The sequence below is a fragment of the Anarhichas minor genome, unplaced genomic scaffold, assembly GCF_050575085.1.
Source record: "Anarhichas minor isolate MPS153535 unplaced genomic scaffold, ASM5057508v1 ptg000040l, whole genome shotgun sequence".
NCBI classification, from domain to species: domain Eukaryota; kingdom Metazoa; phylum Chordata; class Actinopteri; order Perciformes; family Anarhichadidae; genus Anarhichas; species Anarhichas minor.
The window spans coordinates 1,020,294-1,047,229 of record NW_027466486.1 but is presented as its reverse complement, the minus strand read 5'-3'; the positions used below and the strand labels follow the sequence as shown (position 1 = coordinate 1,047,229).

Here is a 26,936-nt window from a genome sequence, read left to right as displayed (position 1 = left end):
TGAGCTGAGGAGTTTCTGGTGAACCTGCATGATTTCATCAGATTTTGCACGGAATCTGACCCGATGGCAACGATGACAATCATAAAGAATAACTATATAGAATGACGTTTTCTCACTGATGGTTTGTTTAGTTATGTAGGTCATATAGAGGCATCAGTATTCAATTGAGAAGGTTTCATAACCAGTTAAAAGTTCCTCACAGTAACTTTAATATTTTGGGGGTTTTGGACTGTTATATGTATGTCAACTTTTCTATTTTCTGACATGTTATGGGCCAAGCAATTCATCATTTCATTTAGAAAATAATCATCAGATTAATCTATAATGAAAGTAATTGTTCATTGCCGCTCTAAATTAGAGTCATATTAGATGTGGATTATATCAAATTAAGATGCTAGAAAGTATCACATGCCATACCATTCCCTTTCTAATTGCACAGTGCCCCATGAAGGGATTTAAATGCTGGTTCATTGTCAATTACGAGTGATCATTCGTGGTAAAAAAAAAGACAGCGACACACAACACTGGATTCCAGTCAAACCAGCTCTCAGAAGGCAACAGCTTATGACAGAAAAACTGGAAAACATGAATGTTAGAATGAAGGCAAAGATCTGAGCAGCGGCCAGCGACTAAAAGGATCACACTGCAGGTCGTAAATGTGTCCTCAGACCACTTCTGTATTTCAAAAATACAATTTCCAAACCTTAAATCTAAATAGAGCAGAGTTGAAACACTCTTTTGTTGTAGAAATAAATAGTCTAACGAGACCTGATCCTGACATTTCTAAATCTAAATCTTCATAAAAAAGAAAAAATAATCTCCTCGTACCTGTTGCGTAAAAATGTAAAACCCGGACATGCAACCCAACGCACTCCACGTGGAACGTCTGTCATCAAGCCTCCCTGTAGTTAAACGGTGTTGTTTCTTGCACAGTTCACAGTAGTGTGGGGCCCTTGGTGGTGTAGTTCATCGCGGGGAAGTGTTTGCTGTCTACGTCCCAGTGGCCGAGGGGCTGGAGCGAGGCGGACGGGAGGCTGGGGTTCCAGTGGTTGATGTAGCTGGCCATGAGCAGAGTCAGCTCCAGTATCTGAGACAAGAGATCAGGCTTTAACATCATGATATGATGTTTCATTTGATTCTGGGGAGCCGGAGGCCCAGAGTGGCTCACAGAAGACGTGAAAACCTGAGACGCCCCAAAACGATCCGCTTATCGAGGATGGAGTTACTCTCATTAGCTTCACCCACAGTTGTAACAGGACTGAGTGCTCCATTGAGGTTTCTGCACTTGAAATAAGAGGAACAACCTGTTTTCTCCATCAGCTCTCGGTGGTGAGGGTATGTAGAAACAGGAGAACGTGAATAAGCTCAACTTTCCTTCCTTATCGTCAGAGCTCCTTTATACGACTTCAACACCGTGAACATTCGATCCATCTACCCACATTTCCTTTACTCCTCAGCTGCTGGTGGTTTACATCAGTGGTTGCCGTTTTTGACACAGCCCTGTCAGATGGAGTCCACCACCCCTCCTTCAACACCAACTGTTATTCAGTGGTGCAATATATTGGTTGGGACTGATGATCTACGAGCCCAGTTGGCCCCCTTTACAGTCTGCCTGAAGGTAACAGCTCGTAGGCACTAAATGCGTGATGGGATGCCTCTCTAGTAACGTACTCATGACACTTACCTTTGGTTTCGCCATCGCAAAGACCAGCTTCTCCACGCTCCTCTTCCCGACTCCAGGCTCCCTCTGCTGGCTTGTCACCACCATAAAATCATCACGGCAGCCACCGAAGGTAATCACAGACTGGTAGGAGTGTGTGACCAGCGTGTGCTGAAGAATGAGAGCATTGCCAGTGTGAAAACATGGAACACTCTCAGATTCTATTGCTGGTACCAAAATAGAGCGTGGAATTATTTTGGGAAATCGTTTTTGGTTTTGGCTTCTTTTTTTTTTTTGAAGGGCAAATTGAGTGTAAAGAAGCGTGACTTTTCACTTTGTTTTCTCTCTCTCTCTCTCTCTCTCTCTCTCTCTCCGACGTTCATGAAAGCGCACGAGCAGCACCGCCCGCCAGACCAAGAATGAAATGGATCTGCAAGGACCGCTGAAAATTACAGAGCCCAAGCTAACGTGGTTTCCATGTTGGAACGGCTGTCTGTCAGGGTCAAGAATGGAAAATCGGAGAATGGCCATTTTATTTTCCTGCGGATTTCTGGTGTTTGAAACACCACAGAATAGAAATCATTCCAGACCAGCGGGTCGACAAAGCTCTGCAGCTGTGGCCCACCACTGCACTTGTAAAGAGGGACGTCACTGTTTGAGCTCTATACTTGTTCTAGATAAACATGGATCTCTCTTTCCATGTTTTGTGTAACAACACAAGGCAGAGACAGTGTTGATGGAGGTATTTGTTTGAAACTCACCATTGCATAGTCCAGCACACACAATCCATCTTCATTGACTGCCAGCCACACCTGGCTCTGCTCAACAGGAGAGGGGGGGAGCGGCTGTGGACAGAGGAAACAAAGAGAGGTCGTATTACAGGCGTGACGTAAACATTGCAGCTTCCTCTCTGGGTCTTCTTCGTGGTCTAAGACTGGTCCCGCCTGGGCTTGAAAGCTTCATGGATGGGGCTCGTTAGGGTTCAAGCGCTCATATCTAGAGAGCGTGCTTGTTTTCAATAAGACTTCAAATCAAGTACGTAATGTAACCTGCATCCTGCATGAAGTAACATTCAACGCAAAACAAGGAGAGAAGTGGACTTTTTTTTCTTACCTTTGCGCTGAAGAGTTTGGCCCCAAATAGGGGCCATTTGCGGGCCACAGTTAGGTATATTCTCACACACTCGGGTGCACTGCACCCACGTAGCATAGACCACTTAGTGGCCAGACGCTCAGTAAGATCCCTGAGAGGAGAAGGGGAACATCGGTTAAAGTTTAAATCTCATCTGTATAGCAAACAAGAACATCCTGCAGTATTTGTGTCTGATCAGTTCATGGCAAAATGCCATCACTATGTTTGTCAGACCTTATTTATACATCAAAGAAATCTGTATGAGGACATAAGGTTTTCGGGTTCAAGATAAAAATAAAAAAAAGAAGTGAGTATTTATTTTCACAACAGCAGTGTCTTTGTTTTACCTGAGCTGCTCTGAGCTGCAGTCCTGTTTGTAGCGTTTGGGGTAGAAGCGCTCTAAGGCCTGCAGGAGAGTCAGCTGAGATTTAGGCTGAGAGGAGCCAGTAGGAGAGGAGGCAGCTGGTCTCTCCAAGTCACCATGTTCAACCTGGAAGAGGGTTAGAAAGAGAAAGAGGAGGTTAAAACATAGCAATCCTTGCTGACAGTGAGTATTTTGAATCCTATAAATTGAGATGATCTTTACAGACCTGTGCCATGAGGGCGGCCACCTCGAGAGCCAGCTCTTTGTTCACAGGGAAGTGGCCTTGCTGAACCTCGTCATTCAGCTGGTACGCCAGCAGGAGGCGCTCTCGGTCCGTCTCTCCTTTCACCTGAGATCTGAAACACAACCTGTGCATGCACAAATGAAAAAAAAAAAGAAGTCGTCATGATTTTCCTGGTAGAGGCTGGAATCATGAACACACAGATTCCCCAAAACACGCATCACATCACCATCTATTATCGTGTGATGCAGGTTGAGACAAATGTCCGTGACCACGTAATGACAGATAATGAGGTAATGTGTGTTTTTGCAGAGCCCAGATGTGACGACAGAAATCCTACCTGCTTTTGTATGTTAGACGCACTATCCGTGTCCCCTCGTTTTTCCCAGGATGCAGCTCCTTTAGGGCCTGCTCCCACTTGGAAATGACATCACAGATCTGTCAAAAGGGATACAAGTCAGTCTCCAGTCAGACGAGTAGTCCTGCATGCTGTTCCAGCTGTTCGACAGAGTTATAAATGTGGTGCGTTCACTTTCTTTGGTGGGCTGGTTAAACTTAATGGTTTCAGTTTCAGTAACCAGAATGAAAACCAAGTGGAAGCACCACTTTTATCATGATTGAGTGGAATTATATTACAGGGTAAAGACTGCATCTAAAAAATCCAAAAGTCACCAAAATGTTTGGACAAACTTAATTTGTCAAAATAATCTTTAACTGCCAACTGTTGATCCCCTAAAATATAAAGTAACGTGAGACAAATGATATGAATAAATGCACCACAAAAGCCTCGGTGGTGTGTGGAGCTTTTCTTCCATCCACTTATGTTCAGTGACCCAGACTCTTACCTTGGCAGACGGCTGCAGGCAGCGCTCCAGGTCTTTGCCAGACGGATCATCAGTGAAGAGTGCAAACCCAGACAGCTGAGGCCTCCTCACGCAGATCCTCTGATTCAGCGTATTGAGGAACTCTTCCACTGTGGTGGAGCCGTCGAAACCCACCACCTACGTGAGGAAAAAGAAGAAAAAAAGGACACGTCTCATTCTCATTGATGAGGAGCACCGGGAACCAGAACCAGCCATTGTCGTCCTGCCTTTCCAGTCTAAACTGCGCCACCTATTAGCGAGAAAAGTAACCGCAGCAGCAGATTAGAACTGCAGACGCAAGAGGGATTTTTGTTTCAAGTCCCAGTGAGATAATAAAATGTGATCCAGGAAGTCCAGTTTGAGAAATAGATCCATGAGATCGAGGGCTCGTTGGCGCCAAAACGCTTATGAAACAGGATTTTGCAACTCTGGAAAGTTACAACGAAGGCAGTGATTTTATCGTCTATCAGGATGATCTCAAAGCAAACACTAGAAATACAGAGTTCACGTTTTAAAAAGTATTCTGATTGCATATATTTCAATAGCAAATCCCCGCCAAAAGACGTTTTTTGTGTTTTTGGCACTGGCCCTGCAGGTGACACTAAATATTGAGGCAGTTGTTGTTGTTGTTGTTGTTTTTGCCTGTAAGTGGCAACATCAACATGTCTCTTCTGCAGGAATAAACTGATGCTGCCGTTAGTTCCCTTCCCTCTAGGCAGAGCATGTTGGAATGTGTAGAACATAATACACACACATTCCCTCCCTTAAAGTGAGTGAGTTGCAGAGAAATTCGCTGATTTGACGATTTGCTTCTAAAAAGAGGACGGTGTAACGGTGTCTACTCATCAATAAGACATGATTATAAAAGGTAGATGCAGCTAGAGTTAGAAATTGTCTTTGCATTTCAAGACAGTCACCACAAAGACAGCAACAGCGTGTTGTGCTTTTGTGTTACCTGGTAGGTGTTGTTCATGAAGTGGACTGGGATGCTGAATGGCAGCGAATGGTGGTAGGGGTTCCTCAGCAGGATGGAGACGATCTCCATACGGGAAGGTTTGGCCTCCCGCTCTCCATTCTGCACTGTTCTCTCCACAGACCTCTGACAGTACACTGCATACTTCCCCACCTCACTCCTGTGCGGGACGAAAGGGGGATAAAGATGTAAACAATGCACAAAAACTGCCTCAGATCTGATCATAGTTAGTCATGTATCAGCTACAGGGTCTGGGCACCTCACCTCGGGTCAGCATTGCGTTGCAGGTACTGTCTCAGGTACCAAAGGAAATGTTGTTGAGGAAGGAACAGAGCCACACACAGAGACAACAGCTGCCAGCACTACAGGAAGAAAAATCTTTATTAGGATCGTATTTTATGCATACTTTTTTAAAACTTGCGCCAAGAATGCAGCTTCACATTCCGAGTTAACGACCCCGGGTTTCTCATGGTAATGTCATCAACATTTTTTCGTTGTGTTTAACCACTTTGCGCTTCACATGCATCTGTTTTGTCCTCCGTGTGCACCAGGCTGACCTGTGTCAGGGAGTAGTTGTGTGGCGTCCGGCGGTTGGTCTGCTTGATCAGCTGACAGTACACCTCATTCTGCAGCTCCGGGTGGGTCAGGCACACTTGCAATGCATTCTGGGCCAGAGAGGTGTGGTAGTCGACAGACGGAGACTCGACCAGCACGTTGATGAAGAGCTGACAGGACTGCAGAGAAGGAAAGACTTCTGCCATTAACTTCTACTGCATTACCAGCAGGTGGAGGCAAACACACAGCAAACTACAAATTCATCTCTGGGATTTCTCCTCTCTCATTTGTTCTCTTGTCTGAGACAGTTGTCTTAAATCTTTTGTCTTAAATCATAGACTGTATATAAGAAGTACACGCAGTATGTCCATGGGTTTTTGCACCGCCGATTTGAACCCTTGAGTTTGGCATTTTGGCCGTCACCTTCTTGGTTTTTGGTCGTCACCAGCTTGGCTTTTTGCAAAGTACAGCCAAACGCTGAATAAGACATTTTTAGACAGTTACAATGTTAGACCTTAACTTTCATGAAGTGAAAACACACTGTGAAAGGGTTAAAGTTGTAAGACGAGAATGTGTACAACTCCCTGATCAGACAATGCTGTGGTAGCAACCTGTCAATCACAAGGTAGCCACGCCCCCAAAGCATACCCTGCTTTATGGTCTATTTGACTCTAAATGGGACCATAATTTACTAAATGAACATCAAGCTGTAAAGCTGTAAAGACTCTATGAAATCTGACTTCTTTTTGCAACCAGATGAGATGCCCCCTTATGGCCATTAGAAAGAATGCAGGTTTAGGGCACTTCCTTTTCAGACTCCTCAGTCTTCAACCAATTTAAGAGTTTTCATCAGCCTTGTCAGATTCATTAATACTTCAAAGGCAGGAAGTAGAGCGTAGACTTGAAAAGCGTGTCACTTCCATTCACTCTGTTTCTTTGTGTGTTTTGTGACAGTTTTTTAGGGCTGGCTGCTCAAAGAGAGGGCCGATCCATTCAACTTTCTATCCCTTAGTGCAGTGACTGTAGTGGAGGGGGCGTCTGGGTGGGCGCACTGCAGGGCTACAGAGTTGAAAAGAGAGGAAAAGGATCTTCCTACAAGGTCCCCGTTCTGCTCTGATCCCATTTCTCCTCCCCCGTGTCGTGGCTTCCATTTCCATTGCTGCCACTCTCCGAAGGCCCTGACCTCCCATGTCTCGTCTTTAAAGGGGACGCCTTCCACACTGGCTGTAAACCAGAGGAACGGTTAGCCTCAATCAGAGCAGATAATCAAGGCCATTATCTCTCTTCCACACTTTTAATGAGCTGGGGCCCTCATCCTCGAGCCTTTGATCTGGTTTAGAAGCAGGAGGGAAGAGGGGAAGAGGGCCACGGAGCGTATCCAGGAGTGGGAGGGGATAATGGGGGGACAAACTGGAGTAGGACGGATGATGCCTTGAACAGACCCTCTCAGTGAGAGCTGCACAGAAAAGGAAAGATTTGGAGAAAGGGATGAAAGGAAGCGGAGATGAGAAAATGGAAACAGAACCAGAGGGACAGAAAGAAGGGTGAGAGGAGGAGACACTGACCTTGAAAAGCTTGAGAGCTTCTGTCTGCAGAGCTTCAGAGGGCAGAGTGGTGAGAGGCGACCGCAGACCCTCCTTACAGAAGCTCAAGGCCTCGCTCCTCCACAAGGCAGAGTCTGGGAAAAGAAGAAGCACACACACACACACACACACACACACACACACACAGAAACCCACGCGAACACATGCACGCACACACAAACGAGATAGAGTTTCAAAACCGTAATGACTCAACAGCTGACAGTTATTCACACACAGTGCTCCAGTCGTAAACACAGTCTGCAGAGTGAATTCAGGCCGTCAGACACTGGATCAAAATAACATGTAGCATGCTACTGAGTAAAGTTGTATCCACTTATAGAGAGACTTAGCAAGCCTCCAGTTTGCAACACTCACAGTCGATCTACTGTGAGTGTTACAAACACATCTCCAGTGTTGTCAACAAAGAACGAGCATTGTTCATGTACTTTGTAACAATAAATATGAAATATGACATTTTTGTGTCACCAGCCATAGCTACCACTGAGGACACTGAGGTTGTGTCAGAAGGTATTTTTTGTGTAAATTTGTGGGACTTTTAGGCCAAGAATCGCTGTCCTTTAACAGCTCAACGCATCAGTGTTAAATAGAATAAAATACATTTTTTCAGATTCAAATGAGAAAACATTTGAGCAAATATATCAGATACGTATATCAACTGTCAATACACTCGATTCCTGGAAGTTCAGAGAAGGCTTAAAACAGCATTTAGATGTTCATAAAATTCACAAAAACTAGTTAAAAATAAATAAATAAAATAGGAATCAACCAAATGATAAAAGAAGAGGGGACGTGGGGGTTGCATTATGGGAATTTGGACCTCAGTATTTCTAAAATCCTGTCGACAGCGCTGCTTTATTGTGTTAAGCTGAATATTTTGGACAAAAACAAGTAACTTTGATATGTAATTAGTTACTTCTAAATGACATAAGAGCGCAAAGTATCATATTCAATTGAAAAATGTCTTCTTTGTGCAGTTTAGCACAAAGTACATTTGTAGTCAATTGTAATAAAAACACTAATAATAATGCAGTTACTAATGACACCTCTTTGCTGTAGAACAGGGATTTTCTCACCTGGGTCTCCCTCTGCATCGAGGAGTTTACCAATGAGCTGCTCGCACTCTGTGCCCACTTTGAAATATGCACAGCTGCCCGCTGCCACAGTCAGGTGATACAGCCATGCATCCTGTGTAGAAACATGTGCAAACACAAATGAATGAATCCCAAATCTGAGGATAAACATGAAAACATTTTTCAATTACATGAATCTGTCACATTACCTTCTCCTGCTTGGTGCCGATGAGCATGTAAGTAGGACTCTGGTCTCTTGGTTGGACCACCAGGGTGCAGTGGGAGGAGAGGAAACCTCGACTGCCTGCCTCGTAGTCCTCATCTGAATCACAGGAGCGATCCACTTCCTTTACCGAGGCCTCCCGCATCTGCAGCTGACCCAGAGGCAACTGAGGGAAAAGAAGTAAATCAGCAAACAGGGAGCCAAACAAAAGATGGTGATAACTAGTTAAAGATTTAAGTGTGTTCAATGACAAAACAAAACTACTAAATTGACATAATTACACCGTCTTTTTCTTGCCTAAGCAACATCTGTAAGCAGCCATCCTCTATTTGTGAAAAGCATATCATTGTGTAGGAAGGAGCCTGTATTTGTGAGGCGGTAATAATCACAGACAAAAGACAACATTAAAAGCAGGCGAGGGCATGTTGGAAGGGAGTCTTGTTAACCTTGTCTTCCTGATTACGATAGTAGTAGAAGACTTTTCCAACCAGGGAACACCACACCAGCTTAGAGTGTCCATGTTTGACCTGAAACAAGAAGACAACGGCGTAGAAAGTATCAGGACAATGTTCCAAGACTATCGGGCTGTTTTTTAAATAAAACCGTAGCAGGACTATACTTTGTATTCTTTGTTTTTTAAAAGCTTGACAGATGTCAGTCAGGGAATTTCTACAGCTGACCAGCAGATGTCCCAAGAGTGTGCAGGTAAGTTTGCAAATCATTATTTATTTATTTTTTTCACAGTAAAGAGACTTCTGTCAAATGTTAACAGTCCTTCCGCGCTGTGATTCTGCTGCTGCTGCTGATAATTACACATTACTTTCTGCGACAGACTTCTTTCAGAGACTTTCAGAAATGTGAATGAAGCAATGATTTCACTGAAGGATGCCGTCGACACAAAGCCAGCTGTGCATCCCTTAAATAGGGGTCACCGGGGTTAACAGCCCCCGTCTGGACTGAGATCACGTCATAACTTGCAGATCAAAGACGACGGAGTTGGCGTTTGGTGAGAGGACACACGGGCTGTCAGTCATCAGTCAGAGACCCATCACACACACCTGTCAGATGTTTAAGTGTCTTAACTCCAGCAACAGACGACGGGCCTTGGCTAAGGAAAGGTAGAGAATAGAGGAGGGTTTGAAGGGAAGGAGCTCTCAAGCATTCCAGCAGCTCGGCCTCACTGCCGTGTCCCGACGTGAAGGAGGTTTTCAAGAATCTACTTCAAGTGCTCCGTCAAACCCTCCCCACCCCAGTGGGTCTATATCTGTCCGAAAGAGGACGTTTAGCCTGAAAATCTGTTATTTCTGGCATCCTCATCGGGGGGAAAGTCTGGCTTGTCTATACCTCTTGCATCTATGCAAGGGAAGCGGGGTAGGGGTGTAAGGCTACTTCACATGCAAGTTAAACAGCTACAAAATGAGGTGCATTGTTTCAGTAAATACAAACATGCAAACACAAAAAGTTGAATTATTTCTATAGGACTGTTTGTGTGACTCCAGATGTAATAGAAACTTGAGCTGAAACAATGAATCAATTAGTAAAACGGTAGAAAATATTTTTGGTTTTCTAAAAAAACTGAAATTTAACAAATTTAACAAAAGAAAAATCGTCAGATTATAAAATGAATCATTAGTTGGAGGCCTAATAACATATTAAAGCATTGAGCATTATACTCCTGTAAAGTAATAACTATGGAGGTTTTGTTTGTTGTATTTGCAAAATGTCATGAATATTTAATACTATACAGAAATACTTTCTTACTGAGAGATATGTGAGAAGATTAATACCATACTAATACTTTGCCAGCTGTTTAAGTCTTAATGCTAAGTGAGCTAATTGTCTCCTAGCCGTATAGCTTCACATTTAGCTTACAGACATACTGATGTAGTCGAGTAAGCAAAAATAAGTTTTCAGGTTATTGACCTGATCGACCACTTCTTCTTCTCCTACTTCTATCTCCTGACCTTTGTAAGCCAACCCCTCATGGTGGGCTTGGCGGTGGTCTCCACAGTAACCGGGCTGCTGGCCTGGACTTTGAGTATGTTCTGCAGGACCCTGATCCACTCCTCCAGGATGTTGGGTGAGTCGGCGGTCAGATAGAAGGTCTTCTTCTCTGTAATCAGCTGATTAGACGAAAAAAGGGAAGAAATATGGGAAAAATGCTAAGCCGAGCCCGACTGAGATAGCATCATCGTGTCAGAGGAGATCAGAATCAGCTGCCGAAGAGCCAGGAAAGCATTCCAGACCAATGCTATACCTGACGTCATTTTAAGCTGCTTCTCTGGCATGCAGCAGTAACACTCTATGCTGATGCAGTGCTATAATAAGAGAGAGTGTGTGTAGCTACATCTGCCCTCTAACAACTGTTTTTCTAATTTTCTTTCAAGTCCAGGTTTCGAACTTAAAAAGATGTGCTACCATTTCAATTCCTTACATAGCCTGTAGAAGGAAATAGTCAGTGTGCAGCGTAAATAAGAGTAATACTCTCCTTCTTACACAAAGTGAAGCACTGTTTGAATCCTTTGCCAAGAACATCAGACATGTTTACCACTCACTTGAAACGTCTGCGCTCCTTCTCCACGCACTATACAGCAGGACGAGTTCAGCTCAATCTGACCCTGAGGTTTCCTGATCACGTCACTCTGTAGAAAAACACACAAGAATCTTCATTTCTGTCAGAAACTATAATCACAAATGCCATCACAAAGTTTTACTGCGGTAACGTACATCTTTTTATAATCCAGACTTGACAACCCTGCTAGTGACGAGGTGTTAAGATGGTGCTCGTGCCTTCGACTGCAGCCGTCTTGCACGCAAACTTTTGAAATATTCGTGCAATGTTTTCTGTGCAGACAGCAAAACCTTAGAAGGAAGCAGGCGGGCAGGCTCTCACTCACAGGAGATTTGTAGTAGAGGATCTCTCCATTCCTCAGGATGAACCAGCGGCGTTTCCAGGCTTTCACCTGACTGCCCATCTTCAGCAGGTACCCCGACTTCTCCAGCATCTCCTACAGACACAAACAGCACAGGAGTCATTTAAACACAACTGACTGACTCATACAGGATTTGACAAATTCCTTATCATTACATTTTGTCTGTAGAGACTATAAAAACGCAGGACTCCACTCACAGGCCCGGTGCTCTCGCAGGAATAGGAGGAGGTTCGCTGGACTTTATGTTCCGGTTCGGAGTAGTCGCTGTCCAGGGAGTAGGCGTCAGGAGGAATGGCATAATCACTCTCTGAGCTGATGGAGGACATGGACACACCTGGGGAAACAGTTGATTGAGAGCCAGCAAGCAACAGGAGGTTCAAGGTTCAAGGCAGAAGGCTCTTAAATGGGAAACCCAGACTCTGAGATCACTGTTTGATTTCATCAGTACGTTGTGTTCAATGTATTCAAGCAGGTATTTTGCATTGAGTGGTGACTATCTGTAGCCACTGAGTGTTTTCCCTTAAGCTGCATCACCTACTTCTACTTCAGTTAATGATTTCTAATGTTTCTGGGTACTTTCCGTACTTACAATGCAGCTTCTCGCAGCTGCATACCATTCTGGTGAGCAGACAAGCCGCTGCCTTTGGTAAATGTTGGGGCAGAATGGTGCTCCTCCTGACATTTATCATAAATCCTTTTTTTAGTGTTGCTGTACATTGACAACCCTAAGTACCACAGTACATGCTCAATACTCTGGTCCTACCTTTAGGCTGATACAACACTGGAACCAAAATGCATGGACTATCTTAAACTTCCTTAAAGTCCTGTCTGCGCTGTAATGCGTCGTCTTCACCTCTCTTGACGGCACGCGGGCTCCCCGGGACGCTGCCCTTCTTGTCCGGGAACACTGTGGAGGTCCGTAAACTGGCCAGAGAGCTGCTGTCGTCCTCAGACCCAGAGTCGTCATCAGGAAGAGGTACACTGCTGATCTGAGTGGCTTTCTAAAAAAAAAAAAAAAAAAAAACACACATTTGAAAGAGTAGTGAAAAATAAAACACCACCTAATTTAATGCCAGTTCAAATGATAACTAGTTTGATGTTTAGCTGACAAGCTGTGTCAAAAGTGAAGCACAGTAATAAGAAGTAAACTGTCACTCACCCCTTTCAGTGTGGTATAGACTGGTACATTGATATTCTTATAGATCAACTGGGGGAACGGACCTGCCGCTGGGTATTGGGGTAAGTTGGAACCTGCAAACATACACAGGAAGATAATTTAGAATTTATTTGACACAATGTTTATTTAATTATGGACATGTAGATGGAGGGCCAATGCAACATTTACATAATTTAGATTATGTCACTTTTACTTAACAGCTGCCACAAATGACAATTACAGAAAAATGCCAACGCTAGAACATGCTGTAACAGCAGCACAAGGACTCAAGAGTAATAAAGTCTGTAAACTCACTCTCTAAATATCTATAAGTAACATTAGCCACCATGAGGTTATTATGGTCTGTAGCGTATGGATTTGAACTATGGTGCATACCGTTGTTTGTTCTTTTATAGGTGACATTGTCTTGTTTTAATTTAGCAACATAAGCTAGCCACATCCATCGCTATATAAGCCTTCATATATAAATACACATATTACATGATAAATGATACATGATCTTTCATATACAATTAGAGCCAAGACCATATGCTTCTCAAGAAGTGGTCCATGATATTCATTCTGCCAGAGATCTAAATGCTCCAACAACAGATGCACCTAAAGGCGCAAACTCGAGAGCAAGCTGAATACGCTGAGTAAGCTATGACTTCATCCACAACAGCCACTTGGCATTCAGCTTCATCGCCCTGGAAGTCAGGAAATTCAATAGTCGTAGTGCTGTCAAACCTCGCTGTCTGCATCCTGACAAAATGGATGATGTTGGGACAGAAAGCAAAGCAGTAATTACGCCCAGACCACGTCCTTTCATCGCAGCTGATTAAAAAGCAACCACTCTAAACCTCACCGGTGTTACGCTCTTCCTCGGCTCTTTAAAAAAAAGAACAGGGAAGAGGAGCTCACACCTGTACAGGTGTGTGGAGCCCGTGGGCCAGAGGAAGTGACATCAAAGGTGGCAATGACAGATCCAAACCAACCACACAGCTCCACAGCAGCTTTAGCATCGGCTGAATGACGTGTCACCTCACAGTAATGACTCATCCTCTACACCCCCCCAGGCTCATGCAGACAGACAGGCACACACACAGGGTTAGACGTTGCCGCTGTCTTCCTCTCTGCATCACACTGAATATCAATGGATGTAGAAGAACAGCGGATGTTAGTGAAGAAGGAGAGGATGGCTAGTTGTCTGCAGGGCGCTCACCTCGTCCGGGGCCCCTGGCTCCAGGACCGGCCTCTGATACTCTCATTCCTGACTTTGCCACAGCGTAGATCCGGCTCTCCTGCAGAGAGAACAAAGTCAGGAATATTCCTCTTCACTCCACTCGAACATTCATTATAAACACCTTTAGACAGTACAACAAGTTGGCATTGAGATCTTTGCTGTTCACATTATTAAATGAATAGTTTGACATTTTCAGGAATACACTTATTTGCCAAGAGTTCGATGAAGTTACACCGCTAGCAGCTGGTTAGCTTAGCACAAAGACTTAAAACAGGGAAACAGCTAGCCTGACTTGGCAACTGGTCAAAAAAATAGTCACATAAATAGCCCGCCGGAAAATGTTGGTTTTACACTTCAGTTTGTGTGCAGATTAAACAAACCAGATGTAACATGTAAATTATGATTTTAGCTAACTGTTTCCCTCTGTTTCCATTCTTTGTGCTAAGCTACGCTAACCAACTGCTGGTGGTAGCTTCATGTTTACCATACAGACATGAGATTGGTATCATCCCTTATGTAATTCTCCACAAGAAAACAAATAAGCGTATTTTCCCAAAATGTCAAACTGTTCCTCCAATGGTTTTAAAGAGTCCTGGGCCTTGGGAAGTAATTGAATCAAAAAAGATGATGGATCCAATAGAATTGCTCGTGCTTGTAGGTAGGACTTTAACAGCATAAAATAAGAGAGGGAGCAGGAGTTGACTAGATAATACTGGTCTCTCATACCCATGAAGGGAAGCGGTGTAATGGGGGCGTTGGTGGTGGATCTAGCTGCTCCAGTTCTTCTGGTAGTCCCACTAAGGAGACTCCATTCCGGCATGGCTCCTCTGACCCCGACCCCTCCACCACGCCGTCCATGCTGTCAAGAAGCCCATCGTCAATGTCTGTTTCTTCCACGACCTGCGAGAAGGGCGAGGTGGCGGTGCCTGTGCTCTTGAGGGTGGAGGAAGTGGAGGACGGGGTCATGATGTCTATGTTAACGTTGAGGTGGTGGAGTCTGTCCAGGCTGGGCTGCGGCTGGCTGTAATGCTTCTTGACCAGCTGGATGCTGTCTCTCGGGGTGAGCGGAGTCCGTACTTTGGGGAGCGTCATGCTGGTGCCTGACTGGTGAACTGAAGGATTCGGGAAGGGGTTGTTAGTGGAGGGGGAGCGCGACAGGTGCGGGCTTTTGGGTGTTATCCTGAGGGACGACTCCAAGGAGCTCGGTCCGTGGGCCATCTCGTAGGCTGAGGAGGAAGAAGAGGAGGAAGAGGACGAGTGAAGGCACTGGGAGCGGAACTTGCTGTTGAGCTCATCGGAGGAGTTGTCTCTGTCAGAGCACCCTGACAGACCCTCTGGGCCCACTGGGAGCTCTGGTCCACTTATGGAAACTGGGCTGCTGGGACCCTCCCTGCTCCGACCCTGAGAGAGAGCTCCAAGGTCTCCGAGACAAATCCCCTTGCTGGACTGTTCAGGAGCCCTTTTCACATCTGAGGAGACAAATTATTAACAATTGAGGAAGCCTTCATACCACATAGGAAAACAATGAACCGCATTTTTGCTTCGCAGTCCATTTAATAAAAAAGCAGAATTTCCCCCCCAGATGTTGCCACCGGATTGCCACTTTATTTCTATTTCTTTACGTTTGCCACTTATTTAAACTAATGACAAACATGTTAAAAACATGACAAAAGTTATAATTCACAATAATGTATATAATGTAATATAAACACACTATCCCAGTAGTTTTGGAAATAATGGTTGCAGACTGGATGCTGGTGGGGCTACCAATCCGTCCATCACTGCCGGTTCTGTTCCAGTTACGTGATCAGCCAGACTTGAATTAAGGAACACGGTCTTTGCTTCAAAAGCTTCCTGCTTCCCATCCCAGGATAATACAAATGAAGCTCACCTGTCTGCGAGGTCTTGATATTAGAGGCGGCCCCTCTGGGACCTGCCTGTCTCCAGCTGTCATCTTGGGCAGGTGGAGTGCCGGGGCAGCTGGGAGGAAACAGCGGACTGCCGGGTACCAGGTGGGTATCCATTACAGGGGAGGTGGCAGGAGATCCAGAGGATGCAGGTTTCTCTAAGAGAGCTGGAGCAGAAAGACACCACCAGTAACTCAGCCTCTTTCCCACTGGAGCTCTGGCTCCAATACACTCTATCAGATACATTAATTCCCTAATTGTCTACACGACCTTTTACTGTTCTACTGCTGACAAAATACTTATACAATACTGATAATATTATGATCAACAAATACAATGCAATGCCTGAATATAGCAATGTATACATTCATGTAAATCAAATCATTACATCTACTTTATGAATTCTAATCTGATGCTATGGCACTACTACTATGTACTATGTACTACCAGTACATCACATTTTAATGTATTAAACTGTAAATGAATTAGTTGTATTAATTTAACATTAATGTTGGATTGTAATAATCAATGTTTACTTTCTTAAATAAACTAGTGAGAAATAGATGAGAAAGCTAAAAGAGGAAACATTTAGTTTGTAAATGCCGCACTTCATGAAAATCATCCAAAGAAAAAGTGCAGTATCTGCATTTTTTTGGGATATTTAGTAGGGACTGTGGCAATGATTTGTTTTGGGGATAAAATAATAAGCCTAAAAAGACATGAAATAAGACATTATTTACATTACAGCCTTTAATTCGTTTTAAATGTCATTGCTTCTGTTGGTATTCACCTTGCAGTTTGTCCTGCAGCAACATTATCTGTTCTGTCTGCTTCAGGTTGGCCATTTTCAGCAGCTGGTTCTCTTGCTCCATCTGCAGAAAAACCACATATATATACATATATACTGTATACATACAGTATATATATCTTAAATGACAACTGTAAAACCAATTAAATAAGGCAGTTTTGGAGTACCTGAGTTTAAAGCTGATATTGTGAGTGTTATGTCTTAATTACAGAGATACATTTGATAAATAGGCATTTTTAAATGATCTGCCTGTGTATAAACAGCTGTAGATGATACACGTACAATCACAAGCATCTCCTGTTGCCACAGGTGATGTCTCTCAGCAGAGTGAGGTGTTTCCCAGAGGCTCTTACTAGAATGCGTGTTGTATCTCTGCATGTGTGAGCTTACCTCTTTAAGCTTAAAGGTGACCCAGTCTTTAATCTTGGCAGCCTTCTCCTCAATATTTTTTGCCTCCTGGGCTCTGACTAAGATCTGTAGTCAGAGAAAACAGGGATTATTGCAACCTACATTTTATGAACATAAATGGACATTTCTGGTCTTTATCTGCTCCGTCCATACCTGTTTTTCCAGCTGCACCTCTAATATCTTTATCACGGCATCTTTTTCTTGAACCCGATTGGTCAGGTCTTGATACCTTCTGTACAACGAACTCTCCGTTTCGCTGGTTTGTATGTTTGCAGACTTCAACTTTTCTTCCATGACGTGGATCTGAAAATGCATAATTAGAGGAGTGAGAAAAGAAAGCTTAAATTCGCATGGTCCGCTTAGTTTTGACAGGCACCAGAAGGAAACACTTTTGCCAACTCTGACAAGAAGAATCTGTCTCAGCCCTCAGGTATTTCTTGTTTTTAAAGAAAGGGCACCATTAAATTACCACCTACAGAAAACACCTGGAAGACCAGTAATGACAGCAAATGGGAGATTAAAAACAACAGCTAAAGAGACAGAGAATGAGGGATGTGCACTGTCGGAGGTTTCCTATCCTTTGGTGAAGCCCCATCAAAGGTTGACTCCTTCTTACTGGTTAAGAGTCCACAAAAAAGTCCACAAAATCCAAAGGACTAAGTGACTTTTTGACAAACAGTTTAGCTGTTTAAAACCTGTGAGATTATATGATGGCTTGTCAGGGCGCAACTCTAACTTTCTGACTGTAACGCCAATATTTTAAATATCACTAAGGCAACAATTACTAAAAATGTATTTAGTTTGGGGTGCACCTTTTACAGTTTGCTGTCCCTATTTATGTATATGGTAAAAAGAGGTTGCCGAATTGGTTGCCAATTTCTCAAAATGGTTGTCAGTGCAACTTGACAACTGTTACTGTCGAGCCCTGATGTTTTTCTTGCCCTGTTGGACTGTAGTTGGTTGATGTTGTGGAGTTATCCTTCAATATGTCCCAAGATGTAAAAGCTGTATAGGGGGAGAAGTGCTTCTCGACCTGTTTCTCAGCACTCTCAGCCCGCTGGTCAGCCTCGGTCACCCTCTGCTCCAGCTCCAGCATCTGGAAAAGAGAGACAAAAGAGGTTACTGTGGTTTTTAACACATCAAACATCAGCTAATCTTCAGGAGTTACATCTAATTTAAGGAAAGAAACCCCCCCCCCCCACAGACCAGAACGACAGGTTCTGGCAATACACATCCCATAACCTGCCACAAAAGGCCCGATTAGACAGATAGACCACCAAGCCAGACGACTACACAAACACACACAGACACACGCACACACTTTTAATCCTTGTTGCCATAGGGAAGACATTTAAAAGATTAATATAATGGGAGGCTTTAACAAGGAACACATTCCTAATTACAAAAAATCTTGTAACAATAAAAGTGGATGAGAGAGAGAAAGATGAAAATATGAAATCGGTGCGAAGGAAAGACGGTCAAGCATCAGCCAGTCGGAGAAGAAGGAGCAGCACAGGAAGGGTAGTCTTCTGTAAAAATCAAATAACTGACTGTCGAACACGGAGCGGCGCTTTAAGCAGAAGGGCACGGAGGCCCTGAGAGGAGGCTGAACGTCTTCTTACCGCTGGTCAAACAACAGCGTACTAGAAGAATGCTACTACGCGTGTGTGCACAAGCTTACGTCACCTTCTGTGCAAGCATGCACACTCATGCTTTCAAAGGCAAACACTGCAAGTACGCACACATCTGCAAGTACCCTCTCTCTCAGCAACACACACACACACAGTTCAACACAGGACTCCCTTTCTTCTGAGTTCAGTGACCCAGGTGAAAGAAGAACACACATACTAATGGATTCACTCTGCTTGAGAGATGCATTCAAATTCCTCCCGTCATCTTTGTTTCCCTTCCCTTTGTTTCTTTCTCGCCTCTCGTCAGCTCCATAAAAAAGGCCCCCTTGATTCCCAGAATCCACCACTCGCAGCATTTGAACGCTTCCTCGCGGCCAGATTAACACTCACTGAAGCCAGAGCGAACGTGGACGGTTGGTGGTTGGATGACTCCTCACCTCAAGGTCCATAGCCTTCAGCGTGAGTCAAAGGCTTTACCGGGCTTGAGCCGCAGAGCAAACGGTACTTTGTTCTTCATTCGAAAACAATAAATAGGAGATGAAGGCAAGCACTTCAGGTGAGTATAAAGTAAGTAAGAAGTCACAATGTAGAACAGATGGGAGAGACGGTCATCAGCCGCCTATATCATTGGACGTAACCACACAGCCCTGTCAGATGATCTCATTCCAGCTAACGATTTGAACTCTAAATTATTATTATCCATTATTTTTTGCTACATTTAGCTGTTTTTAGCCGTTTAGACTTCTTTGCTCGCTTGCAAACATATCTTTATGAACTAACTGCAGCAGGTTGTGTTCAGGTTACAGCTGACTCAAAATGCAAATTCATATTTTATAGTAAAAATGGAAATTTTTATGTTTTCAAATTAGCTGGGCTACTTCCAGCTACCCCTGGTTGGGAATATGGGTGACCTGATGGTGACAGACTATCAGATATGGACACAGACTGTATCTGTCCGTCTGTTTACAGCAGAGTCCAACTGTTGAGGCCTTAGTTGCTGAGCAGGCGTGAGACAACTATGTCTGCAATCCAGCATCTGTCAGGCCACAGTGCAACTCACTAGCTCCTGCTGCTGAGAAGGCTGAAAATGAGCGAGGTGGGAGTCATGTTTCGTAAAGCTTTGTATTAGCAGTTTGACTTGCATCCATCACAGGCTTAAAGATCTCCTCATGTATTTTTCTTACTGTCAACAAATCTATATTTTTTTTGCTTTTATTGTGTTTTCTTTTTCATTGTATTACATTTTTTTTATTGTTTTATCTATTTACTGTCTTGCTTTCTGTTGTTGTATTGCATCCTTATTATATTATATTCTGCTTTCACAATGCTTTCGCTGTCAAATCACTTTGTAAACTCAGTTTTTGAAGGTGTTATATAAATTGAGTAATTACCAATATCATTATAAATAAAGTTATAATCATTACTGTAGTTTATTTGTTACCTGGATCCGTAAATAATCAATAGAGCACCACAAAAAGTCTCCAACAAATTCATTCTTGTTTGCTAAAAACCACAGTGTCCCGCTGGGAAGTTATTTAGCCATTCATAAAAATGAAAGCATTTATCTGTGACCCATTTTTAAAGATTTTGAATCTTCATTAGAAATGAATGGGCTTAGGGCTGAGAGTCACAGACATCCTGGAAAGAGGTGAGACACACTAATGCCTTGTTGGTTTTGGTCCTTTTCATGGGATTTACTGACTGAAACAAAAACATAGAACATCACCAGCCTCATCTTCCACTTTATGCCTCTTAACAAAAAAATATTATTAAATATAGTGTTTCTGCTCAGGTATTTGCATAATAATCTTAGTATGGATTCCAGAGGGACTAAAAATATAGATGAGAGCCGGCTACAGACAACAGATCATCTGCTCCAGAGACAGCAAACAGATCCGTCACAGCCAAACAACTGTTCCCTGTCAGAAACTAAATATCAATTCATTGAGTGCTCTGGACTTTAATCGTTAACCGTTGAGTCCAGCTGATGGTTAGCAATGACTACAGCTCAATCTGATGGACAGATCACGCAGAAGAGAAAGAAGACTAGAGACGAGTGTGACGATACTATGATGACTAAGGCCTCAGTGATTATCTATTGAATCCACTTTAATCATTAAATATATATGCAGACAAATAACAGAAAGCTGATAAAGCGGTTATTAAAAAACAAACTAAAACACAAGACAAAAATCATAAAACCTCACAAGAAATCCAGCTCTAAACTTTTCCTAAAACATAAATAAGAAAAACCTTATAATGAAAAGCAGATTAAGACAGTTGAACTTCTAATGAGAAGCTGATCCAAACAAATCCTCTCACCAAAATAAATGTTTATACACACACACATGAACCTGGCGACCTTTCTGCAGACAGAGTCAAACAGCAGTGTTTTGCTCCTCAAGACACGTGAGCGTTATGGAGGAGATTCATCCAATGTGTCCAATATTAGATGATCCAAGCAGTGGAAGGAAACCTTAACGTGGAAAAACAATCCAATAAAAGAAATCCTCTGAACAAGTTATTGATTCACTGGATGTTTTGATTTGGTACTGTACTGGGACTAAAATGTTTGAGGCCAAATTATTTATTTCTAATTATAAAGTTGTTTCTGTGTCACCTTTCCAGTTCTTTCTGCATGAAGACGTTTCTGGTTTTTTTGGTCCACCAGCTGACCGCCGTCGTTTGCACTTTTCTATTCCACAGTAAAAACTCTTAAATGGAGAACTTGCCTGTTAAACTCCTCACAAGGCATATGGGGCATCTCCTTCCCTCTCTTCTCCCTCGCTCACACACTCAGCCTCTGGGGGGGATAAATGCCATGTCACAGGCACCCACCTCAACTTGTTTTTCCTTTTTTTTCTCCTCCTCCATGTTTTTCCATAGCAAAGTGGGTCAATGCGTTAAACACTCCTAACTTGGCAAAAGAGGAGATGAAGATCGCGAAGCAGACTTTCCAAACAGTAATAACATGACGCCATCGTAGTCACTCAGCAAACCCCCCCCCCCCCCAACTGAAAAAAACACAGTCAGCAGCACGGGCCTCCACTTAAACCCCGCTCAGCGCTGTGTGTCTTTGTGTGAGTGTGTGTCAGAGTGTGTATGCATGTGTGTGTGTGTGTGTGTGTGTGTGTGTATGAGAGAAGGAGTGAAAGAAAAACTTAGAGATTAATTAGCCTATTTTCTAGCCAAATGCCCAAAAGAGAACATTTAACAAAACTCGACCTCCCCTCTATTTTTGGCATCATGGCTGAAATGAAAAGCTAACATGTGTATGTTCAAACGCTGCGTTTGTACAAGTGTGTATGTGTGAATGTGGGTACCACTTCCTAATAAGGCTAGGCACGTTGTAACTATGTCTGTATTGGTGGTTAAGGGATGAGGCTGGCATTATTAGATATGTTTCTTACTGTCAACAGATCCTGAAAAAAGACCAGAACCAGCATTGCGTTAGCAATCAATCCACCTACTGTATCATTACATGCTGACTTCCACACTGACACACACTAAGCCTGTTCTGTCCTTCTGAAGACGGCCATCTTTAAAAGCAGCTCACACATATACTATCATTTAAAAAAAGGGCTGAGTAAGCCTGCAAAGTTCTGATTGGTTGATCGCTTCTCCAATCGGTTGAAACCGGCCATCAATGAGCACAAAACCAGACTTATTGACATTGTACATATCTGTCATAGTGTTTCTGATCATATCCTTTTCATATTTGTATTTTTTGTATTAAGATTTTTCATCTTAATCATCATCTGAAGAACCTACTTGGCAATAAACCTGATTCTGATGCTGGTTTGACTTGATGAAGAAAACGGAGACATGCGAGATGAGTTAGAGATGTGTGACCTGGCTACATGTTCATCTTGATGACGGGAAAGTCAGCCACTGCAATGATGTGGCCCTTAGAGGTAAAACAATGGAGCTCTAAAGCACAAAGGAATAAGCAACATTATTTGAGCTAAACAGACCACTTGTTTGTAGGATCAACTGTTAGTTTTGTGGGATTGCTGGCAATAAGAAAAATGTATTTGATCACGAGACGTATCCTTTCATGAATCATTTTGTAATGTTTTACAGATAGGCAATAAGAAAGAGGAACTTTTAATGACTTAATGTTAGTAAGTGCGTGTGCGTGTGTGTGTGTGTGTGTGTGTGTTGTTTGGGATCTCACAGACTGGCTGGAGGTCTGACAGAACCTGACAGAGGACACAGCAGGGAGTCATCCTGCTCTTATCAGACGCATGGGTTATGTTTGGATTGTAAACATCCTGTTGACAGACTGAACGAACCACTCGCGCACTCCAGAATTAGAGATGAAGCAGAAAGCGAACCACAGTGACACTCCAAACAAAAGCAGCTTCGAGCCATTTGAGTCCATAAAAGACGGCAACTCGTAAAGCTGTAGAAGAGAACCATCTGAAGACTGCAGAAAGGTCAAGACAGGAGAACCGTTTTTCACTCACTCACTCCTCGCTCTAATCCAAACACTTCCACTCTTTTACCAACAACTCTTCAGAATGGAGCTGAATCTCCCGATGACAGCTGATTACTTTACAAAGTGTCTGGTAGTCAGGCTTTACAACAGCCACCGCTTCACCAGCATTTGGCCGGCGGACGGCGGTTATTCCCCCCCGACTTGAGAGGAAGCACCAGCAGTGATGAGTTAAATGTTAAATATTCATCTTGGCTGAAACTGTATCCAACCTCTGATGACACGGAATGAGTAGAGCAACTGTTTACCAAATAAAATGAGTAATCCCATCTGTCTTTGTGCACACACATAAACAAACAGTCATCCAAACCTGTGTTTCTAACTGATTCACTTGCTTTAATTGTATCTTCGTGCATAAAACAGTTAAAAACACTGCCAGGAGAAGAGGATGACGAAAAAATAAATCAAAAATAATCCACGCCACAAGATATTTGGACCAGATGAGAGTGGACTCATTTCCGCAGGAGTTCGGCAGTTTCAACAGCCACAGATTCAGTTCATTTTACATTATTTGTGCCCAATCACAGTCCGGTACAATCGTCAGCTCAGACATGTGACACATGCTGAAGTTAAAGATGAATAAATCTTACTCCAGGTCACTCTTATCTTTCTGTCCTTATCAAAGTGTTTCTGAACATTATACCCCATTAATTGAAGTGTTTTATGATAAACCTGCAAGGTGTACTGGTTGTTTGTTACAATGGCAACAAAGAGAGAGAGAGAGCTTTAAATGTGCAGGTCAATCTGTGTTCTGATCGTCAGCTCCAGTCTCAAGCTTTTGTTACCGTTTCTCTGATTAGTGGCTGAGCTCAGGTTTTGACCTGGACTCAGTACACTCTGGAAAAACTACATTTCCCATCTCTCTCGGGAACGTTGTCCTCATCCAGGAGAAGGCTGGAGGTAGACTCCCTGAAAATGACATCTTGGCTGCTCTTCTTACACAGACTTGAGAGTTTTGAGGTAAGTCATAAATGACTCTCGTCATGATTGAGTTGCTGCAGCTACTCATAAATCAATTATTTGGTTTCAAACTGGTAATCGACTTTGGAATGCCCTCATGGTTTTAGACCATGCGTGGTCTGCAGCGCCCCGGTTTGAGTCTGATAGGGGACATCTTCATCTACATATCTTTCCCAAATCTTGCCAGTTTAAATGATCAAGAAACAGTATTCTGATCAAGTTCCAGGTCAGATACAGTATATCGTGCATATTCCCTCTGACCTTCTTAGTTTGCTACACAACAGTTACTCCTGGCAGTTTCTGGGTGTAAATATTTGGTAGGTGGTGTGCCAGTTGTGTGCCTGTTAATCTATTAATGCTTAAATCTCCACTTGGTAAGCACCTACATTATATATGCTTAGTTTGAACTCGTGAAGAGTTGCTGCATCTGGCTCCAGAAGTAACCACGATGATTTTCTCTCTTACTTTCTCTGCCAGCAGCTCTCGGATTTTCCCGGCCTGGAGCCGGAACCTCAGCAGCTGCATCTCCAGAGCGATGCAGCGTTTCTGCCAATCCACGCTGGCCACTCTGACGTCTCCGGACCCGCCGCCGCTCTCCAGCACGTCGGCCATGGCGAGGATTCAGAGCTCTGCCTCGGGACTCGGACTGCACTGAAAGACAGAAAACACAAGTCTACTCATACATGCTTCATTAATAACTTGAATCTAAATATCTTTCTGTTTACGATTATGAGGCAGCAAATGACACATCAGCCCAAACGGGATACATAAAGTAATCATGTGACGGTATTTCCTGAAGTAGTCCAGCTCCTGCTTTCGTTTACAGCCCAAGAGCAGAGGAGCGTGATTCAACCCCTATAAATGCTCTTTGTTGACCGCACTTCCCATGATTCAGGGAGTTAATGTGAGCAAAGCAACGATGAGTCCACAGCGACACGAGTCCAACGAAAGCTTCCTCTTACTTTCTGTGTTGCTCTGTGACACATAACCACAAGGAGAGCACACACACATTCACCTGAAACTAAACTCTTTCGTCTGCAGTCTCTCCACATGCCCACACACACTGAACAAAACCTCAGCAGGGAGGCTCTGTGTCAGTGGGGGAGTTGGGTTCATGCGTGCCGGCTCCCAGGCCTGCCAGCTACAAAGCAGGTCAGCACTCTGCTTTTTAGCCAAATTACCTACTAACCCATTCCCCCGGTCTCTCCCCACCCACAACTCCCTAGCCATGCAATCCCTTCTTAATTACAAGGCAAGAGTGAAACGGGATCCTGCGCAGCACAATAGTGTCTTTCTGCATGACAGTCCCATCACAGCTAGAGAGGGGGGGGGGGGCCGTCAGCTCGCCTCGGCAAAGAAAGGAGGAAAGAATGTGTGAGAATGAATGGCCCGAGTGCTGAATGTGGGAAACTGGGGCTCTGAGGTTATTTTTACCTGAGGAGGATTGACTGGTGGTTATTTTTTCTCCGGGCCGATACTCATTCACAAAAGGTTAAGGTCCGACTGCGTTACTCAATACAAGTCTGATTATCTTGAGATAAAAGTAGCCGTAAACAATCAGCTTTGGGCCATGTGATGATTTGAGATTTTCCATTTCATTCAGGAAAAATGAAAATAGGTTCAAAAGGAGTTTGAAGTTAAAAAGTGAAGCATTATTCACAGACAGACAGACTCAAAGTGCAGCCAGACACCGACAGCAGAACAGCAGACGTTCAAAGTCCGGCAACTATAGCTGCACCACGGCGCTCCCTGCAATTAGCATGCTCATAAATACAGGCTTAGCAAACAAATTACAGAAGTCTTGCATATGGAGGTTTCGCCAGCCGACCGCTGTAACCAGGCAAGGTTCATCTACCGACGTCTCTCACTCGCTCTCTCTCTCTCCGGGGGCAGAATGGGGGGGTATGAAGGTCAAGTAAAGTGGGACGCCGGCATGGGAAAGCGGAGAAATCAGGCTGCTAGAATAAGCCCTGCTGGGCCAATCAGGGACGGACGAGTCCAGGCCCTCCTCCAGGAGCTAAAACAGCTGGGTGCAAACAAGCCATTTAATGGTTAAACACTCTCTGCAACGCCATGCTAATTCTACCCGGGACAATTCCTTCAGCACTCGCTGCTTTTTTGAACATAAGGGGGGTTGTTCAAACTGTGCCACAAACCCAACCGACTAATAAGCACTAAAGTTCAACTTTCTACTGAGAAGGATGAAGACGAAAGGCAACCAGAGGTTAAGAAAAGGTTCCTCTCTGCAACAATGAGGTCATTCTGACCGTGTGTTTGGAAGTAACGTAGCTTTTGTTACTGTTAACATTTACACTAGAGTCATTTCCTCCTTTTGCATTGAGCTTAACCCTGCATTGTGGGACGGTTTATAGAAACGCAGAAGACAGTTTTCCACCGAGTCTACTGTGCGATCTGATTCTCTTCTGCAGCATCTCTGTCTGACATATTACGCCAAAGCTGGAGATATTCAGGTGGGAGGAAGAGGAGGGGGGGGGGGGCGAGCCAAGACAACAAAAAGAAGCCTTCCAGGATCTTCTGTTTGGTAACACCCGGCCACCCAGAGTGTGAGGTGCATGATGGGAAGCCCAGAATGGTGACTCCTCTCCTGGCTGCAGACAGACACGGAGGCCCTGGGTGCTTCTTTACTTCCATCTTAAGCTGCGAGAAATTGCACGCAGCCGCCGCCAGAGCAAACAGTGGGGAGGACG

At 43.8% G+C, this 26,936-nt stretch overlaps 1 protein-coding gene across 1 annotated transcript; it reads right to left on the bottom strand.

Moving 5' to 3' along the window:
- Positions 1–934: 934 nt before the first annotated feature.
- On the bottom strand, positions 935–24,840 carry plekhh1 (pleckstrin homology domain containing, family H (with MyTH4 domain) member 1). The gene is made up of 29 exons (XM_076108260.1): positions 24,694–24,840; positions 18,173–18,235; positions 17,293–17,442; positions 17,122–17,205; positions 16,714–16,795; positions 15,908–16,090; positions 14,743–15,485; positions 13,996–14,074; positions 12,777–12,868; positions 12,471–12,618; positions 11,815–11,951; positions 11,582–11,692; positions 11,240–11,326; positions 10,649–10,807; positions 9,131–9,211; positions 8,671–8,850; positions 8,465–8,576; positions 7,353–7,465; positions 5,790–5,966; positions 5,497–5,594; positions 5,215–5,392; positions 4,242–4,397; positions 3,737–3,834; positions 3,382–3,523; positions 3,139–3,281; positions 2,774–2,903; positions 2,422–2,505; positions 1,685–1,831; positions 935–1,087 (listed from the first exon to the last, which is right to left on the bottom strand). The coding sequence occupies exons 1-29, from the start codon at positions 24,838–24,840 to the stop codon at positions 935–937; spliced, it is 4,257 nt and encodes a 1,418-aa protein (XP_075964375.1).
- Between the last annotated feature and the right edge of the window lie 2,096 nt (positions 24,841–26,936).